Source organism: Scyliorhinus canicula, chromosome 27, assembly GCF_902713615.1.
Source record: "Scyliorhinus canicula chromosome 27, sScyCan1.1, whole genome shotgun sequence".
Classification (NCBI taxonomy): domain Eukaryota; kingdom Metazoa; phylum Chordata; class Chondrichthyes; order Carcharhiniformes; family Scyliorhinidae; genus Scyliorhinus; species Scyliorhinus canicula.
In genome coordinates this window covers 5,958,642-5,979,149 of record NC_052172.1, presented here as the reverse complement: position 1 = coordinate 5,979,149, position 20,508 = coordinate 5,958,642, and the positions used below count along the sequence as shown (strand labels likewise).

The window sequence follows — 20,508 nt, the reverse complement described above, 5'->3', positions numbered from 1 at the left end:
ATTGAATCTGCATCGACCCAAGGTGGCAAGATGGCGCAGCGGTTAGCACTGCAGCCTCAGAGCGCCGAGGACCCGGGTTCGATCCTGGGTCACTGTCCGTGTGGAGTTTGCACATTCTCCCCGTGTCTGCGCGAGTCTCGTGCTCAGAACACAAAAATGTGCAGAGTAGGGGGAATGGCCACGCTAAATTTTCCCTTAATTGGAAAAATAAGAGTTGGGTACTCTACATTTATTTAGAAAATGAAGCTGCATCAACCCTCCCAAAGAGCCCCCTACCTAGGCCCACTCCCCTTCACCCCCATCCCTGTCACCCCATCTAACCAGCACATCTTTGGACACTAAGGGCAATTTATCACGGCCAATCCATCTAATTTGCACATCTTTGGACTGTGGGAGGAAACCGGAGCACCCGGAGGAAACCCACGCAGACACGGGGAGAACGTGCAGACTCCACACAGACAGTCACCCGAGGCTGGAATTGAACCTGGCGCTGTGAGGCAGCAGCACTAACCACTGTGCCACAGGAAACCAGGCCGAGTACATCCACCACCGGTGTTGCGTGTGGTAGGGCGTGGTATATTTTAAACAAGAATTCTGCATTTCTTTTCACAGAAGAAAACGGATAAAAATGGACCTGAAGACGTTCAGACACTCGAGAATTGAATTCTGACAATATGGAATCGAAATTTGTCCAACTCTTCTGTTCTACAGTTGCAGCATCCTTTGAAACATGAAAATACCTGTTTCCTCCGGGTGTTCCGGTTTCCTCCCACAGTCTAAGGAGGGATTATGGGAACCACAGGAAATGAGAGGAGCATTAATGGAGCCAGAGAAACAAGGAGCAAACAGGTTTATCAAGAAATTTCCATTTCCTTTATTGATGACAAACTGGTCAAATGGGGAACGTCCCTTATGAAGAGTTGTCAGCAATAATCTCCGTTTATATAAAACTTTTCAAGATGCTTCATGAGCCTGAATATCAAACAATGATCAACACCAAAACGTATAAGGACAGATTAGAACAAGTGAATGAAGCAATATCTTAAAGGAGGAGAGAGACAGAGAGGTTTAATGTATATTTCAAGAGGGGGAGAAAGAGACAGCAGTATAAAGTTGAAGAGAGAGAGACAGGGAGAGAGAGAAAGACAGGGGAGAAAGAGAGAGAGGGAAGCGACGGAGAGAGACAGGGAAAGAGAGAGAAAGACAGGCAGGTAGAGAGAGAGGTAGAGAGAGGGGCGGCAGGGAGAGGGAGAGAGAGGGGGGCAGAGAGAGGGAGAGAGAGGGGGCAAGGAGAGAGAGAGGCAGGGAGATAGAGAGACAGGGAGAGAGAGAGGCAGGGAGAGAGAGAGAAAGACAGGGAGGTAGAGAGAGAGGTAGAGAGGGGGGGGTGCAGGGAGAGGGAGAGAGAGAGGCAGGGAGATAGAGAGAGACAGGGAGAGAGGGAGAGACAGGGAGAGAGAGAGGCAGGGAGAGAGGGAGGAGGTAGACAGACAGGGAGAGAGAGAGAGAGAAAGACAGGGAGGAAGAGAGAGAGAGGTAGAAAGAGGGAGGGGAAGGGAGAGAGAGAGAGGGGGCAGGGAGAGAGAGAGGCAGGTAGAGAGGGAGGGGGAGAGAGATGAGCAGAGAGAGACAGGGAGAGAGACAGAGAAAGGGACAAGGGAGAGTGAGAAAAACAGGCAAGTAGGAGAGAGAGAGAGACAGGAAAAGAGAGAGGGAGTGACAGGGAGGGAGAGAAAGATGGGGAGAGAGAGACAGGAAGAGACGGAGAAACAGTGTGGGGGGGGCGAGACAGGGAGACAGAGACAGGGAGGGAAATAAAGGAAAGAGAGACAGGGAAAGAGAGAGAAATGGAGAGACATACAATGTCACATCTGGCAGGAATATGGATGTGACACATCTTTAATTTAGCACCAATTTAGCAAAGGATATACACAGTACAATTTTACAAAAACCCAACCCAACACTCACTGGGCTCGACACAGTCACTTGGGAGGTTGAATTCTGAAATGCAATAATAAATGAGATTAGTATTCAAAGTGAGTGTTTCAGGTGACACCTCACTGACCACACAAACCCTCAACCACCAGGGTTACAATCTGTCATCCCCAATTGAACTCAGATTTTTCACTGGTATAATTAATATTATCGTACTGACTTGGGAGGAATCAGACATGCAATGAGACACAATTCTTTCACCAGCTCCAGTTTGAGATGGAAATAACATAGAACATAGAACGATACAGCGCAGTACAGGCCCTTCGGCCCTCGACATGTTGCACCGACATGGAAAAAAACTAAAGGCCATCTAACCTACACTAAGCAGAATGGCAGAATGAGACACACCCACAGTGAGCAGAGTACAAAGCAAAGCACACATCAAACACCAGAGATAAGTGTGAAATTTAATCTAAATTGCCCAAAGGAGTCGGAATAGGTTCTGCCAGTCTCGAACCAGTTTGGGGGAAAGAGGACGGGGGTGAATAGATGGATAAATCTCCACGGTTTCTCCAGTTTGGACCCAGCATTGAGTGAGGCTCTGGGCCAGAGGAAATGGAATGCAAATTAATCTCCACAATGTGTTGTCGCTCGGGTTTAATTATGCAACAAGGCTCCCTCCCCGAACTCAGCCATCCGGGAAGTTTAATTGATACAGAACAGCAAAGTCTCAGTTTGGATCCTCACTCTGTCTGGAATCAGCAGACAGGTCAGGAAGTTGGTACGGGTAACGTTATTTACCTAAACTACCTTCACCAACTCCTCATCCATTTACACAACATTGAAACAGAAAACAGGAGCAGGAGGAGCACCTTCAAGCCTGCTCCACCATTCAATGGGATGATGGCTGAATCTCTATCTCGACCTCATATTCCCACACTCTCCCTTGATGCCTTTAGAGTCCAGGAATCAGGTGGAGCGGTGGCACAGTGGTTAGCACTGCTGCCTCACAGCGCCTGAGACCCTGGTTCAATTCCAGCCTCGGGTGACCGTCTGTGTGGAGTTCGCCCTGTGTCTGCCTGGGTTTCCTCCGGGTGCTCCGGTTTCCTCCCACAGTACAAAGATGTGCCCAATTGCCCCCTGGTGTTGATCTTCCTGTGGGACCCGTGGAGTACGAGCTCCCCAGGTAGGGTCAGAGGACGCCCAGCTGGAGCTCGTTAAGGATTGCACATGAAAGCTGGCCCAAGCGGGGCCCAGTGAGGTTGGTTCTTCCATCAAGGAGTGGATTGGGAGAGCGTTACTGCCGTGAGCAGAATATTGTGCATAGTTCGATAAATCCTTATTCCACTACCGCTAGCTTCCTCAACTTACTAAAGCTCTCTTTCAGCTGGCACAGATACGACATGCCGAATGGCCTCCTTCTTGTGGGATTGATTTTCTACATTTCTCACTGAGCTCTGGCTGGTAGGCCTGAATTCTCCTGTTCGCCACACACTGTCCACTTGACCTACTGAGCAATCAAGTCACTGCTTCAGCTTGTTGCCATAGTAACGCCACACGGATAAACATGGCTGTACAGATCTGGCAGAACTTTTGTTTCATCCTTTCCACGCCCTCAGAGTTCGGAGCAGCATAACTTCCCTGTTAGTGTGACTCACCTTAGGGCGATTTCGCCTGCCGCCTGCAGAACTTAGCTGAGAGGCCTATGATGAGGGAAGGGAAAGTCAATAGGTTTTACAAAGCTCCCCTGGGACATAGGCAACCCCCAAACAGCTCCTCCTCAGCAAGTAGTCACACTCAGGCAAATGTCGAGTGGCCAGATGCTCAAGATCTTCTGTTGCCGCATTCATAGAACATAGAACAGTACAGCACAGAACAGGCCCTTCGGCCCTCAATGTTGTGCCGGCCAATGATCACCCCACTCAAACCCACGTATCCACCCTATTCCCGTAACCCAAGAACATCCCCCCTTAACCTTACTTTTTAGGACACTACGGGCAATTTAGCATAGCCAATCCACCTAACCCGCACATCTTTGGACTGTGGGAGGAAACCGGAGCACCCGGAGGAAACCCACGCACACACGGGGAGGACGTGCAGACTCCGCACAGACAGTGACCCAGCCGGGAATCGAACCTGGGACCCTGGAGCTGTGAAGCATTTATGCTAACCACCATGCTACCGCGCTGCTTCGAACAATTTGCTCTGAACGTGAGCTTGTGCTTGTGTTGAATCTGGGGAGCGCGGGGATGAGACATGAGACAGAGGGCAAGATGCTTCTCCAACGCAGGTGCAGAAGGTATTCAAGGAGGCATACGACAGGCTTGCCTTCATCGGCCGTGGCACTGAATATAAAAATTGGCAAGTCAACTGCAGCTGTATAGAACCTTAGTTAGGCCACACTTGGATTATTGCGTACAATTCTGCCACATACCAGTGTGGAGGCTTTGGAGAGGGTACAGAAGAGATTTACCAGGATGTTGCCTGGTATGGAGGGCATTAGCTATGAGGAGAGGTTGGATAAACTTGATTTGTTCTCACTGGAACGACGGAGGTTGAGGGGCGACCTGATAGAGGTCTACAAAATTATGAGGGGCATGGACAGAGTGGATAGTCAGAAGCTTTTTCCCAGGGTGGAAGAGTCAATTACTAGGGGACATAAGTTTAAGGTGCGAGGGGCAAAATTTAGAGGAGATGTGCGAGGGAAGTTTTTTACACAGAGGGCAGTGGGTGCCTGGAACTCGCTGCCGGAGGAGGTGGTGGAAGCAGGGACGATAGTGACGTTTAAGGGGCATCTTGACAAATACATGAATTGGATGAGAATAGAGGGATATGGACCCGGAAGTGTAGAAGACTTTAGGTTAGACGGGCAGCAGGGTCGGCACGGGCTTGGAGGGCAGAAGGGCCTGTTCCTGTGCTGTACCTTTCCTTGTTCTTTGAGTATTTGGGGAGTAGGGGCGGGGCTGATCAGTCACACATTCTAGACCAACCTGTCCAAATTAATGGTGGAACTTTAAGGGCAGCAGGGTAGCATGGTGGTTAGCATAAATGCTTCACAGCTCCAGGGTCCCAGGTTCGATTCCCGGCTGGGTCACTGTCTGTGTGGAGTCTGCACGTCCTCCCCCTGTGTGCGTGGGTTTCCTCCGGGTGCTCCGGTTTCCTCCCACAGTCCAAAGATGTGTGGGTTAGGTGGATTGGCCATGCTAAATTGCCCGTAGTGTCGTACAAAAAGTAAGGTTAAGGAGGGGGTTGTTGGGTTACGGGTATAGGGTGGATACGTGGGTTTGAGTAGGGTGATCATGGCTCGGCACAACATTGAGGGCCGAAGGGCCTGTTCTGTGCTGTACTGTTCTAAGTTCTATGTTCTAACTCTCAGGAGAGATTCCAAGCAAATTCTCTTCCCGGGTACTCTGCACATGGTGCAGAGAACTTGCAGAGTTCCATTTGCTTTTTCCAATAGTCTACAGACCTGAGGAGGATCTTCCGGGAAGTGTGCATACCGTTATAGTAATAAAGCAAAGTTCTTTATTTTACCCAAAGTGGACTCCCCCTTTCCTGATTAGAGGCTGAACATTCGGGTGTCATTTCCATGCCTGTATTTTTGTCAGCTTTACTTGCTTTGAACTGGGGTGTGACGATGTTTTACATCGAAGCCCTCCCTTTTTTGTCCCTTTTTTTCTGTTTCTTTTTTATAAATTTAGAGTACCCAATTAATTTTTTCCAATTTAGCGTAGCCAATCCACCTACCCTGCACATCTTTGTGTTGTGGGGGAGAAACCCACGCAAACACGGGGAGAATGTGCAAACTCCACACGGACAGTGACCCAGAGCCGGGATCGAACCTGGGACCTCGGCGCCGTGAGGCAGCAGGGCTAACCCACTGTGCCACCGTGCCGCCCCACACTCGAACCCCTCCCTCAGGCACTCAGTCCCAATCACAACTCAACCACGTCACTCTTTTTCTATTAAGACCACTCCATCACTTGCTTAAAGACACATTGATGTTCAACGTGGGGCGCTTTGCAAAATAAAATTAAACTTCAAAAGCTGTGACTTACCATTCCTTTGTTCAGCTGGGAAGGTGAGTAAAAGGCAGGACTGGCACCAAACACAGACTGGAGCTGGAAGAAAAATGCAATTAAGCATTATCCCAATGGCCCATCGAAGAGAGAAAAGGGGGGGGGGGGCGGAGGAATTAGGAAATAACACATCTCTCTCAGCCGAAACAAAGCTAAACTGGGATCTGAGGAATTAGTTTCAAAGCTTTCTCCAAGGACCGCAAGTCATACCATGGAAATGAATGGCGGATCAGGCTCAAAGGGCGAATGGCCTCCCTAGTCCCATGTTTCTATGAATGCTTCAATTGGCTGCAATGTCAACATGGCCCTGTAAGTGGCAGTAATATCATCCTGAAATCTCTGCCCTCAACAAAAAATCTGGGCTGGATTCTCCGCAGCCCGCCCAGAAATCACGGCCAGCGCCAGCCGGAGAATCCAGTTTGACGCCGTAATCGGGCCCAGCACCGATTCTCCAGGCACCGAAAACCGGGGTCGCCGGGGAGTAGGCCGCGCGGCCGGGGGCCCATTGTCAGCAAACCTCCGCTCCCGACCGGCCGAGTTCCCGACAGCTTGCAACTAACCGTGGAGCGGCCCGTAGGGATGCTGGTGTGGCGGCTGCGGACTCAGTCCGTGGCCCCCCAGTTGAGGGTGGGCATATCAGCGACCAGGGGGTGCCTTGTGGGCGGCCGGCGATTAAATGTGCGGGGTTAGATGCTCGGGTGTGCGGCTGCTGGGGGCCGTCGCCATGTGCATGTGCGGCCTCTGACCCGGAAGTGCGGGGGGAGTGTATCAGCAGCAAAAACTGTGAAATTCACGACAGGTCCCTGCTTGCCCTCTGCAGGGCTAGGAATACATCTAACGTTTACCATGGAATTTTGGGAGTAAACTCCACCGTTTTTACGCCAGCATGGGGAGAATCCAACCCTTTATTACAAACCGGAGTAACATACTGTTAGAAATTGAGGAGATTACAACGATAGGGAGATATGAGGAATTTGGAAACAAGGATGAGAATTTTAAGACATTGCTCAACCTGGAACCAATGTGCAGAGCAGTGATGTGTGAATAGGATTAGCCAGGGGCCCGGGTTCGATTCCCAGCTTGGGTGACAGTCTGTGCGGAGTCTGCACGTCCTCCCCGTGTCTGCGTGGGTTTCCTCCGGGTACTCCGGTTTCCTCCCACAGTCCAAAGATGTGCAGGTTAGGTGGACTGGCCGTGATAAATTGTCCCTTTGTGTCTAAAGGGGTGCCGGGGGTAGGGCGGGGAGTGGGCCAACATAGGGTGCTCTGTCAGATGGTCGTTGGAGACTCGATGGGCCGAATGGCCTCCTTCTGCACTGTAGGGATTCCATGGATTCTACTCCAAATTTGGACCTCGGCAGCAGAGTTTTGAGTGACCTCAGCGAGTGAAATGTTGGAGTTCTACCAGGAGACCGTCGAGTCAGTCAAATCAAGATGCTGCCAATAGATGAGCAGAGTAAGAAGTCTGACAACACCAGGTTAAAGTCCAACATGTTTGTTTCAAACACTAGCTTTCAGAGCACTGCTCCTTCCTCAGGTGAATGTTCCAGAAACACATGTATAGACAAATTGAAAGATGCCAGACAATGCTTAGAATGCGAGTATTTGCAGGTAATTAAATCTTTACTGATTCAAAGATAGGGGTAACCCCAGGTTAAAGAGGTGCGAATTGTCTCAGGCCAGGACAGTTGGTAGGATTTCGCCAGCCCAGGCCAGGTGGTGGGGGATGAATGTAATGCGACATGAATCCCAGGTCCCAGTTGAGGCCGCACTCATGTGTGTAGAACTTGGCTATAAGTTTCTGCTCGGGCATTCATCCCCCACCATCTGACTTACTGATCAACCCGCCTACTGGTCAACATTATCATCTGCATATCTGTACATGTATACTTGTATGGAGTATGCACACACAAACATATATGCAGACCGAGGGTCTGGATACTAGATTAAAAAACACAGCCTGTATTTTCGATATGTAATGTATCTTCAAAATATTAAATGTAATTGTTAATGCAATAGTGTCCTGACAACTGATGTGTTGGGTATGCTGGGTCTGCGAGGACTGCGTTTACCAGAGCAGTGAGAGAGACAGGCTACCAACACTTGTAGAAGTACAACTCTATTTCATTTAACTATGAGCTGTTAAACATACTTGCACTGTGGGTTGACACTGTGCTAAGTTGACTGGAGACCTGAGGCTAAACTGACCAGACTACACTGCCAGCACATGGTAGATGTTCGGGTTGCTGATCACGGGCTCTGGCTGCCTCAGAGGCTGCATCCCAAGAGAGCGGGAAAACTAGTGCCCCCTGGCTTTATAGTGGCCGTGTCCTGTCTGGTGATTGGCTGCTGTGTTCTGTGTGTTGATTGGTCATTCAGTGTGTCAGTCAGTGTCTGTCTATGCACCATCATATACTTGTGTGTATATTATGACAACAACCTCAACAAATTCCCCCAGAATTCAACAGTCACCTCACCGATTGCAACATCCAAATGTATGTCCTATTTTTAAAAAGTGCGGGTGATGCAGAGTGACCCACATTCACAAAACTTAACATGGACTGTTAAAAAATGTAAAATAACCAGACTTACATTGAAAGCTTGAACTGGGGCATAAGCAGGAGGAGCATAAGCTGGGGGAACCTGTAACACAAACGGGATGAGGATAACAGGATTCTGGAAGATGAATGAGATCTGATACCCACAGCAGAATAACAGGAACTTGTGATGAGATAGGACATTTAATAATCCATCGGAACATTCTCAGAAAAACATTCATATTAACTCAAAGAAGAACACATTAGGACAGGGACACTGTCAAACAGTTAGGTGTGTGTCTTTACAGAATTTACAGTGCAGAAGGAGGCCATTTGGCGCATCAAGTCTGCACCGGCTCTTGGAAAGAGCACCCTACCCCCTACCCAAGGTCAACACCTCCACCCTATCCCAATAACTCAGTAACCCCACCCAACACTAAGGGCAATTTTGGACACTAAGGGCAATTTATCATGGCCAATCCACCTAACCTGCACATCTTTGGACTGTGGGAGGAAACCGGAGCACCCGGAGGAAACCCACGCACACACGGGGAGGATGTGCAGACTCCGCACAGACAGTGACCCAAGCCGGAATCGAACCTGGGACCCTGGAGCTGTGAAGCGATTGTGCTATCCACAATGCTACCGTGCTGCCTGTCTTAACAGGAAGAGGGTGAGTTAGAGAGTTGGTGAAGTTTAGGGAGGGAACTGAAATAAGGAGGCGTTAAAATGAGGGGTGCGCCAGAGGGCAATTATGGAGAAGGACCGTTATCTGGGATGGTTCCAGGGGCTGGGAGAGAGATAGGGAGAGGTGAAACCACCAGGGAGATTCGAAAATAAAGATGAGAATTTTAAATTTGAGACTCTGCCAGGCTGGCGTGCGATGGGTTAATGGACGAATGGGACTTGGTGTGAGTAAGGACGGGTGCAGCAGAGTTTAGGATGAGGTCAAATTTGTGGACATCGGGTGGCTCAGGGAGGAAATTCCAGAGCCTTCCGGCCTTGACAGCTGAAAGTGCGGCCACCAATGATCGGACGGAGGGATTGAGAATGCACAAGAGGCCAAAGTTGGAGCGATGCAGAGGTCCCGGGGAGGGCTGTAGGGGCAGGAAGAGGTGACAAGGAGAGGGGAGCAAAAAGATCGAAGCACAACAGACTAAGAGCCAATTTAGATCAGCGAATAAACGGCAGATGGGTAAACAAATATTGAAACGGGTTAGGATGTGGAAAGCAGGAAGGAATGCCTCACCCTCTGGAAGTACAGAGTTATAACAAAGATAGACAGATAAACTAGCATTTGGGCATGATCCTGCGTCACAATCAAGATTCGACGTGTATTCATCTTCATGAACCTACCCACTGGATTTGAAGGCATGTCACCCTGATTTTTCTTCATTGGCCTGTTCCTGAACTCTAAACCCTGCCCCACCAAAACAGAAAGTAACTTCCCCCCAACCAAAACTTCCCATCCCTCTCCTGCCCTCCCCCACACCCCTGAAGTCTTTGCCAGTGTCGCTCTAACACTGGCCGCTGAGCTATGCCCAAGAGAGTGGATTTATCTCCCCGCCTCGCATCTTCCTTGGCTAAACACGTGATTTCCACTTGGCCCGTCTGCACGGGTGAAGGTTGCAAGTTCATTACGGACATGAAAGGCCACTCAGCCCATCTTAACGTATCCAGCCAATGAATCTCTACGGTGCCTCCAGTGCAGCATCCAATTTCTGAAATGCATTTCCCGCTGATTGTTCAGACTTTAGTTGGGAAGAAAGTATGTCCGATTTAGTCCACATTCTTACAGTCAATTTGGGTAAAGTTACCCACGAGCGTTTGGATGGAAAGAGCCACCAGCAGTGGTCAGGCCTTCGGTAAGGGAAGAGAAATTGAGGCTGGGGCTTTACAACTTCAGTAGGCCTCACTATCGAATTCATTCACTTTTCCAACTATTATGCTGCTGATCTGATGCGGGTAATGGAGGGAAACTTAGACAAAATGACTCGCTTTGAAATAAAACTCTCACGACATGTTCACATTGCAGAGCAAGTGTCAGAATTCAAACCATGCCACTGATCTCTTCTTCCTCCCTGTCCTGCTTCGCATCTGACAAATGGCAAAAGCTTACTTACATTTGGGCTCCTAAAGGTGATGGCATTGACTTGGACATCTCCTGAAATCTTCAGCGTGTCCACTCTACCATAGGACAGCCTGTGATTAAAATCGATGAAATGTTTACCATTCACAGAGACCTTTGGAAGAGATAAAGCGACAAAGTTATTCATTAAATCTCAGACCTCTGATCTCTCAACATTTTAAATATTATTGCAGCTCAGTCCAATCATTCCACAGTGGTGGAAAAATGAAAATCGCTTATTGTCACGAGTTGGCTTCAATGCAGTTACTGTGAAAAGCCCCTAGTCGCCACAATCCGGCGCCTGTCCGGGGAGGCTGGTACGGGAATCGAACCGTGCTGCTGGCCTGCTTGGTCTGCTTTAAAAGCCAGCAATTTAGCCCAGTGAGCTAAACCAGCCCCTCAGGCGAGTGTTCTTCCTGTTTGTAGGATCCATGTGATTTGATAATCAGATTTAATAAATAACTATATTTGGGCAGCACGGTAGCACAAGTGGCTAGCACTGTGGTTTCACAGCGCCAGGGTCCCAGGTTCGATTCCCCGTTGGGTCACTGTCTGTGCGGAGTCTGCACGTTCTCCCCGTGTCTGCGTGGGTTTCCTCCGGGTGCTCTGGTTTCCTCCCACAAGTCCAAAGACGTGCAGGTTAGGTGGATTGACCATGATCAATTGCCCTTCATGACCAAAAAAGGTTAGGAGGGGTTATTGGGTTACGGGGATAGGTTGCAAGTGAGGGCTTAAGTGGGTCGGTGCAGACTCGATGGGCAAAATGGCCGCCTCCTTCTGCACTGTATGTTCTATGTTCTAACTACAAAAGTCTTGTTTATGGTTAACGATACAATACAAACAAAGCAGCAAAGCATGATGGTTAAGATTGTTCACAAAATGTTAGGATTATATAACATTATTCATGCTACAGCATGGGTTTTTAAAATTCATTTACTGGATGTGGGCATCGCTGGCTAGGCCATCATTTGTTGCCCATCACTAATTGCCCTTGAGAAGGTGATGGTGAGCTGCCTTTTTGTATTGCTGCTATTCCTGAGGTGCAGGTACGCCCACGGTGCCATTAGAGAGGGAATTCCGGGATTTTGACCCAATGCCAGTGACATATTCCCAAGTGAGTTCTTGGAGATGACCTGCAATGGTGCGGTTCCCATGTGTCTGCTGCCCTTGGCCTTCTGGATGGTAACGGTCGTGGGTTTGGAAGGTGCTGTCTAAGATATTTCGGTGAGTCCCTGCAGTGCATCTTGTAGATGGGACACAGGGCTGCCACTGTGCGTCAGTGATGGAGGGTGTGAATGTTTGTGGAAGGGGGAGCCATCAAGCGGGTTTGCTTTGTCCTGGATGGTGTCGAGCTTCTTGAGTGTTGGTGGAGTTGCACTCATCTGGGCAAGTGGAGAGTATTCCATCACACCCCTGACTTGTGCCTTGTAGATGGTGGACAGGCTTTGCGGAGTCAGCAGGTGAGTTACTTGCCACAGGATTCCCAGCCTCTGACCCATTCTTATAGCCACAGTACTTATATGGCTAGTCCAGGTTTCTGATCGATGGTAATCCCCAGGATGTTGATTCTCTGACACTTGGTGTGGTGCGACTGTAACTTGCCACTTGTCAGCCCAAGCCTGGATATTGTTCATGTCTTGCTGCATTTGGACACGGATTGCTTCATTATCTGAGGAGTCACGAATGGTGCTGAACATTGTGCAATCATCAGCGAACATCCTCGCTTCTGGCCTTACGATGGAAGGAAAGCCATTGGTGAAGCAGCTGAAGATGGTTGGGCCTTGGTCACTGAAGAATTCCTGCTGGGATGTCTTTGTGCTGAGATCAGTAAGAAGCCTTCCAACACCAGGTTAAAGCCCAACAGGTTTATTTGGGATCACTAGCTATCGGAGCGTAGCTCCTTCATCACCTGAGGAAGGAGCAGTGCTCCGAAAGCTAGTGTTTGAAACAAACCTGTTGGACTTTAACCTGGTGCTGTAAGACTTCTTACTGTGCTCACCCCAGTCCAACGCCGGCATCTCCACATCATGGTGCTGGAAGGACTGACCTCCAACAGCCACAACCACCTTCCTTTGTGCCAGGTATGACTCCAACCAGCAGAGAGTTTCTCACCCCCCCCCCCCCCCCCCCCCCCCCATTTCTATTGACTGAAGTTTTGCGAGGGCTCCTTGATTTCCACACCTCGGTGTCCAGGGCAGCCACTCTCACCTCACCTCTGGCATTCAGCTCTTTTGTCCATGTTTGAACGAAGGCTGTAATAAGGTCAGGAGCCGCATGACCCTGGCAGAACCCAAACTGAATGTCCGTGAGCCGGTTATTGCTGAGTAAGTGCTGCTTGGTAACACTGTTGATGACTCCTTCTATCACTTTACTGATGATGAAGAGTAGACTGATGGGACGGTAACCGGGTTGGATTTGTCCTGTTTCTTGTGTGCAGGGCACACCTGGACAATTTTCCACATTGCCCGGTAGATGCCAACGTTGCAGCTGTACTGGAACAGCTTGACTAGGGGTGTGGCAAGTTCTGAAGCACAAATCTTCAATGCTATTGGCAGAATATTGTCAGGGCCCACAGCCCTTGCAGTATCCAATGCCTTTCAGTCATTTCTTGCTATTACGTGGAGTGAATCAAATTGGCTGAAGACAATTATCTGTGATGCTGGGGACGTCTAGAGGAGACCGAGATGGATCATCCACTCGGCACTTCGGGCTGAAGATTATTGCAAAGAAAGAACAAAGAACAGCACAGGAACAGGCCCTTCGGCCCTACAAGCCTGTACCGGTCACGATACCCCCTTGGCCAAAACCCTCAACGCTTCCCTTTGCCATATCCCTCTATACCGATCCAATCCATGTATTTGTCAAGATGCCTTTTGATCGCCGTTAATGTATCTGCTTCCACAATCTCCCCCGGCAACGTGTTCCAGGCACTCACCACCCTCTGTGTAAAAAACCTGCCTCGCACATCTCCTCTAAACATTGCCCCACGGACCTTCAACTATGCTCCCTGGTGCTGCCCCCCCACCCACCTTGGGGAAGAGTGGCTGCCCATCCATGCCCCTCATAATCTTGTCGACCTCTATCAGGTCACCCCTAACCTCTGTCATTCTAATGAAAACAGTCCGAGTCTATTCAGCCTCTCCACATAGCTAACACGCTCCAGACCAGGCAACAGCCTGGTAAACCTCCTCTGCACCATCTCCAAAGCCTCTATATCCTCCTGGTAGTGTGTCGTCCAGAATTGAGCGCAATATTCCAAGTGCGGCCTTACCAAGGTTCCAGATAACTGTAGCATGACTTGTCAATTTTTATGCTCGATGCCCCGTCCAATGAAGGCAAGCATTCCATAGGCTTTTTTGACTACCTTGTCCAATTGTGTTGCTACCTTCAAAGATCTGTGGACCTGTGCACCCAGATCTCTCTGACTTCCCTAAGAGCTTTGCCATTTACGGTATATTTCCACTCTATGTTAGACCTACCAAAATGCATTACCTCACATTTGTCTGGATTAAACTCTATTTGCCATTTCTCTGCCCAAGTCTCCAACCTATCTATGTCCTGCTGTCTCCTCTGACAATCCTCAACTCTATCTGCCACTCCACCAACCTTGGTGTCACCGGCGAATTTACTAATCAGACCAGCTACATTTTCCTCCAAATCATTTACACGCACTACAAACAACAGAGGTCCCAGCACAGATCTCTGTGAAACACCACTAGTCACAATCTTCCATTCAGAAAAACACCCTTCTACTGCTACCCTTTGCGAATGCTTCAGAGTTGTTTTTTTGCACAGATGTGCTGGGCTGGGCTCCAGGGATGGGGATATTTGTGAAGCCTCCTCCTCCAGTGAGTTGTTTAATTGTCCACCACCATTCACGGCTGGATGTGGCAGGACTGCGGAGCTTAGATCTGATACATTGGTTGTCGAGTCGCTTAGCTCTGTCTATTACTTGCTGCTTATGCTGGTCGCCCTCCTGCACTCTTCATTGTACCAGGGTTGATCCCCTGGCTCGGTGGTAATGGTTGAGTGGGGGAACGTGCCGGGCCAGGAGGTTACAGATTGTGGTTGAGAACAATTCTGCTGCTCCAGGTTTCACACTGGGCTTGGATTTTCTAACCTGGATACATACTGATATAACTGTGACTGTTAGAATATACAAGTACGATAAGATTTCTCTGTACCTGTTAATGTACAGCTCAATGAGAGACATTGACTTTTGTCTGAGTAAATACTTTCCTTTCCTATGTTTGAACTGGTGATTGGAGTAGAGATGAAATAAGTATGAAATTTCAGGAAATGGTTGACTTCAGTAGACACTCGGTCGTCTGTTAAAAGAGGGTAAATGGGAAACATCTATGGGTGGCCCAGACCATGACCATCGACAACTAATTTTTATGGGTTTTCTTACATTTAGAGTTCCCAATTATTTTTTCCAATTAAGGGGCAATTTAGCATGGCCAATTCACCTAACCCGCACATTTTTTGGGTTGTGGGGGTGAAACCCACGCAGACACGGGGAGAATGTGCAAACTCCACACGGACAGTGACCCAGGGCCGGGATTCAAACCCGGGTCCTCAGTGCCGTAGGCAGCAATGCTAACCACTGTGCCACAATGCTGCCCGTCCCATCGACAACTAATGTTGTAGCCAGTGCCACATTCTCCGCGCTCTCAGGGAAAGAGGTTTCTCCTGAATTCCCCATTGGATTTATTACTCTCCCTACCTCTTCCAAGATTAAATTCAGTTCCTGAGATTCCGGATTAAAGCAAAGTCCATTTGCCATACATGCTTCTGACTTAAGGTTGATACACATTTCACACTTGCGGCCCACTCAGCCTGGCATAATGGTACTATCTCTTTATCCATTCCCATGGCTCATTCCCCCCGCCAGTCAAACATCTATTGGTCACTGACTTGTCCATGCTCACTGGCCCCGCCTCCCCACCTTCCAATTGGAAATCGAGTCGACTAGATGATTCATAGAAACCCATTTGGTGCAAAAGGAGGCCATTCAGCCCATCAAGTCTGCATCGACCCTCCGAAAGAGCACTCGACCTTGGCTCACTCCCCAGCCCAATCCCTGTAACCCCACCTAACCTGGACATCTTTGGACATTGAGGGCAAATTTTAGCAGGGCCAATCCACCTCACCTGCACATCTTTGGACTGAGGGAGGAAACCGGAGCACCCGGAGGAAACCCGCACAGACACGGGCAGAATGTGCAAACTCCACACGGGCAGTCACCCAAGCCTGGAACTAAACCCTGGCGCTTGAGGCAGCAGTCCGAACCGCTGTGCCACCGTGCCGTCAATATCTTGACAATCAAACGGCCCTTCCTACCCCCCATCCCCGCAATTCAATATGTATGTGAACTAACAAGCTAAAGTCATAGAAAATATTTTGACCAGAGCTGGTTTAGCACACTGGGCTAAATAGCTAGCTTTGAAAGCAGACCAAGGCAGGCCAGCAGCACGGTTCAATTCCCGTACTGTAGCCACCTGGGTTGGCCACTTCCCGAGTTAAAATGGAGATTCGCAAAGAACGCAGGGAAAAACGGACAGTATCAGAAAACAAGCAGTTTGCAGAGTTCTCTGTGTATTCGGTCTGCAGAAAGCAGACAGCACTGAAACCAGCATCCATACATATTAAATGAGCAATTCCCGGGCACAATAGATACAATTAAGGATGACCACGGTAAAGCCAGACTCCCCGGCGCCAGCAGGAGTCCAAGACAAAATAAGCCAACAAGCACCCAAGGACCGCCCAGCGATCAGGAAACAGCCCCAGTATTGGGGAATTCAAACCGATCGATTGGTACGTGATCCAATCGATTGGAGTCAGGTACGTGATCCGCCCAAAAGGGCGCGAAGCCCCCGGGGACTATAAAATAGAGTCCCCAAGTTCAACTCGTCCTTCTTGGCAGGGTCTCCCAGCAGCTCGAAACAACCCTTGACAGAGACCTGCCTAGCAGCTGCACCAACAAGTAAGTGTCCAGTCAACGCACGCTACGAGATAGGCGCTCCTGACCCTTAGTCCATACCAGCTGGAAGCCTGCAGTCTCAGAATTGAACAAGAGGCTATTGTTCCCTGACCCAGTGGGTTCCTTTTCCAGAAGATAAGTGGTAGAAGTAGTCTAGTTTTGTGGTATTTATGCATGAGTAGCAATTGACTGTGTATATAATAAATGTGTTTTGATTTGAACCTTACTAACTGGTGTACTGAGTCATTGATCAGCACTTGAACTTGAACCTCGTGGTGGTATCATAAAGATACCTGGCGACTCGAGAGCAAGGTAATAAAACAGAGCCAATTGAGTGTAAAGCAGTGGTTCCCAACGTGGGGCGTACGCCCCACAGGGGGGCAATTTGATTTTTAAGGGGGGCAATTGAGGAGGTCTGGGTCCAAATTTTCGATTTTTATTTTTACAATTTTTTAGTAATTTCTTGCTCAGAACTTTAACTGTCTTTTGTTTATTTCATTTTTCTTTTTCATGGATGCCATGTTCTTTTGAAGCTTGTTTAAACCAAGGTATTGGCGTTTTAAGCTTCTTCAGCTGAAACGGAGTTCACTTTTTAAATGATAAGAATTATATATCACCACATGGGGGGGGGGGGGGGGGGGGGGGGGGCATCAGGATTTTAGAGGTGATTAGGTGGGGCATGGCCAAAAAAAGGTTGGGAACCACTGGTGTAAAGCACACTCACCAAAACAAGCAGCATTACCAGCCTCCTGAACAGGCGCCAGAATGTGGCGACTAGGGGCTTTTCACAGTAACTTAATTGAAGCCTACTCGTGACAATAAGCAATTTTCATTTTCATTTCATTTCTGTACAGCCCCCTTGATTTTTCTCCGGGTTTGCACACAGCTGGAGATTAGACCAAGGCACCCCAAGAGGATCGGCAAATCCTGATTGGTGTCCACTCTCAGGAATGCTGGAATACAAGGAACGCAAGATGGATATTGGCCTCTGATCACCTCGACATTCGATGTCAGTGGCGTTGGCCAGGCCTCCGCCTCCTCCCGTGGAGCGGAATAGTCTTTCTCCTCACCTGGTAACAGTAGCTGCGCACGTTAAAGATCATTTCGAAGTACGAGCCACGGGAGGTGGGTATCTGGGACGCCCTCTCTTCCCTTCCCCAACACTCTCGCTCCAGCGTGTTGCAGACCACCGCCCCCTCGTCATAGCGCAGGTTGAAGTGAAAGGCGACGTCAGCACGCGGCTTCACACTGCTGCCACACTGGAAGTCCACCGCAAACCTACAAGGCAACAAGGACAGATTCAGTCGGATTGCATCCTTAACGTTCACACACTGCCCGGAATGTTGACTCCCAGTACTGGGAATGGCCTGAGTCACCAGCACACTCGCTGTAACAGCAGATTACAGTCACATTTGTTATTCAGAAGGAGTCTCGGCAACTGCCTATTATCTAAAGCAGGGTGAGCATCCGAGGGCATTCTGTTATTCAAAGGTGGGGAGAGGACCATTGCTCTTATTCGAAGAAGGGTCCCACTCGGAAAATGCTTTATATGAAGGTTGGGGGGAGGTGGGGGGGGAGCCTGAGCCCGTGATATTATTTGAAGGGGGGGGGGATTCCTCGGGGAGTGTTATTATCAAAAGGGGAATACCAGAGCAGGAAACTCTAATCATTTGAAGGGGTCTTTGGGACGAGTGCAGTGTTTCTGAGACTGTGCCATTATCTGTGGGGGGGGGGGGGGGGGGGGGGGGGGGGGGGGGGTTGCAGGTCTCTGAGAGTGCGCCATTATCTATGTGGGCGAGTGCAGGTCTCTGAGAGTGTGCCATTATCTGTGGGGGGGGGGGCTGGGGGGTGCAGGGTCTCTGAGAGTGTGCCATTAATTGTGGGGAGGGGAGTGCATGGTCTCTGAGAGTGTGCCATTATCTGTGGGAATGGGGGGGGTGCAGGGTCTCTGAAAGTGTGCCATTATCTGTGGGGGGGGGGGGTGGGTGGGTGCAGGGTCTTTGAAAGTGTGCCATTTTTTTGGGGGGGGGGAGTGCAGGGTCTGTGAGAGTGTGCCATTAATTGTGGGGAGGGGAGTGCAGGGTCTCTGAGAGTGTGCCATTTTCTGCTGGGGAAGTGCAGGGTCTCTGAAAGTGTGTCATTATCTACTGGGAAGTGCTGGGTCTCTGAGAGTGTGCCATTATCTGTGGGGGGGGAGGAACTATAGGGTCTCTGAGAGTGTGCCATTATCTGTGGGGGGAGCAGGGTCTTTGAGAGTGTGCCGTTATCAGTGGGGGTTGGTGGGGAGAAGGGTTTCTGAGAGTGTGCCATTATCTGCAGTGATGTGGAGATGCCGGCGTTGGACTGGGATGGACACAGTAAGAAGTCTTACAACACCAGGTTAAAGTCCAACAGGTTTGTTTCAAACACTAGCTTTCGGATTAAAGTTTGTGTTTGAAACAAACCTGTTGGACTTTAAGACTTTAACCTGGTGTTGTAAGACTTCTTACTATTATCTGCAGTGGGGGAGTGCAGGTCTCTGAGAATGTGCCATTATCTGAGGGGGGGTTGCATCTCTGAGAGTGTGCCATTATCTGCACGGGGGTGGGGTGTTCACTGGGAGTGCCCTATTATTTGAAGTGGGTTTCCTGTAAGCCTGCTACTAATGTCAGTGTCTCAAATACGGATGTCCAAATACCGGAGTTGTCCAACGACCAGATATTTTAAAAATGGACCACGCATCAATTTTCATTGAGCCTTATGTGGAGGATTCGGCTCGCCACTGCATTGCGCAGTGTGGCGCGGGACAAGTTAACACCTTCGCCACTTGCATGCTGGTCTATTGCTGCAGTCCCAGTGACCCTTGACTGTAGCCCACATGGCTTGGTCCAAACCACCTCTGGCTAACACGAAATCCTGCAAGATCTGAACTGCTTGATTCAGATTCACATTCATATCGATTCAGATTCACATTCAGATCACAGAACAGTACAGCGCAGAACAGGCCCTTCGGCCCTCCATGTTGTGCCGAGCATTGCCCAAAACCAAGAAAATGAAATGAAAATCGCTTATTGTCAAGAGTAGGCTTCAAATGAAGTTACTGTGAAAAGCCCCTAATCGCCACATTCTGGCGCCTGTCCGGGGAGGCTGGTACGGGAATTGAATCGTGCTGCTGGCCTGCCTTGGTCTCTCCCTGTCATTCTGGTGTGCTCCATGTGCATATCCAATAACCGCTTGAAAGTTCCTAAAGTGTCCAACTCCACTATCACAGCAGGCACTCCATTCCACACCCTAACCACTCTGAGTAAAGAACCTACCTCAGACATCCCTCCTATATCTCCCATCCTGAACGATTCGGATTCACATTCCAATTCAATTTCAGATTGATTCAGATTCACATTTAAATTGATTCAGATTCACACAGAGATTGATTCAGATTCAATTTCAGATTGATTCAGAATCACATACAGATTGGTTCAGATTCAGTTTCATATTGATTCAGATTCAATTTCAGATTCACGTTCAGATTAATTCAGATTCAATTTCAGGTTGATTCAGATTCACATACAGATTGATTCAGATTCAATTTCAGATTCACATTCAGATTGATTCAGATTTACATACAGATTGATTCAGATTCAATTTCAGGTTGATTCAGATTCACATACAGATTGATTCAGATTCAATTTCAGATTGATTCAGATTCACATTCATTTTGATTCAGATTCACATTCAGAATGATTCAAATTTACATGTAGATAGATTCAGATTCACATTCAGATTGATTCAGATTCACATTCAGATTGATTCAGATTCACATTCAGATTGATTCAGATTCACATACAGATTGATTCAGATTCAATTTCAG

The 20,508-nt window shown here is 48.9% G+C and overlaps 1 protein-coding gene across 2 annotated transcripts in view; it reads right to left on the bottom strand.

The window, feature by feature from the left end:
• LOC119957968 (galectin-9B-like) overlaps positions 1–20,508 on the bottom strand; it is a 43,050-nt gene that overhangs the window by 6,351 nt on the left and 16,191 nt on the right. The window contains exons 3-8 of one of the 2 annotated variants that reach the window (XM_038786210.1): positions 17,732–17,939; positions 10,674–10,793; positions 8,606–8,656; positions 5,994–6,056; positions 3,594–3,638; positions 1,969–2,001 (exon numbers count right to left, since the gene is read on the bottom strand). In XM_038786210.1, coding sequence (XP_038642138.1) covers positions 1,969–2,001; positions 3,594–3,638; positions 5,994–6,056; positions 8,606–8,656; positions 10,674–10,793; positions 17,732–17,939 — 520 coding nt within the window. The remainder of the gene's footprint in view (positions 1–1,968; positions 2,002–3,593; positions 3,639–5,993; positions 6,057–8,605; positions 8,657–10,673; positions 10,794–17,731; positions 17,940–20,508) is intronic. The other variant, XM_038786211.1, reaches the window with a different exon arrangement.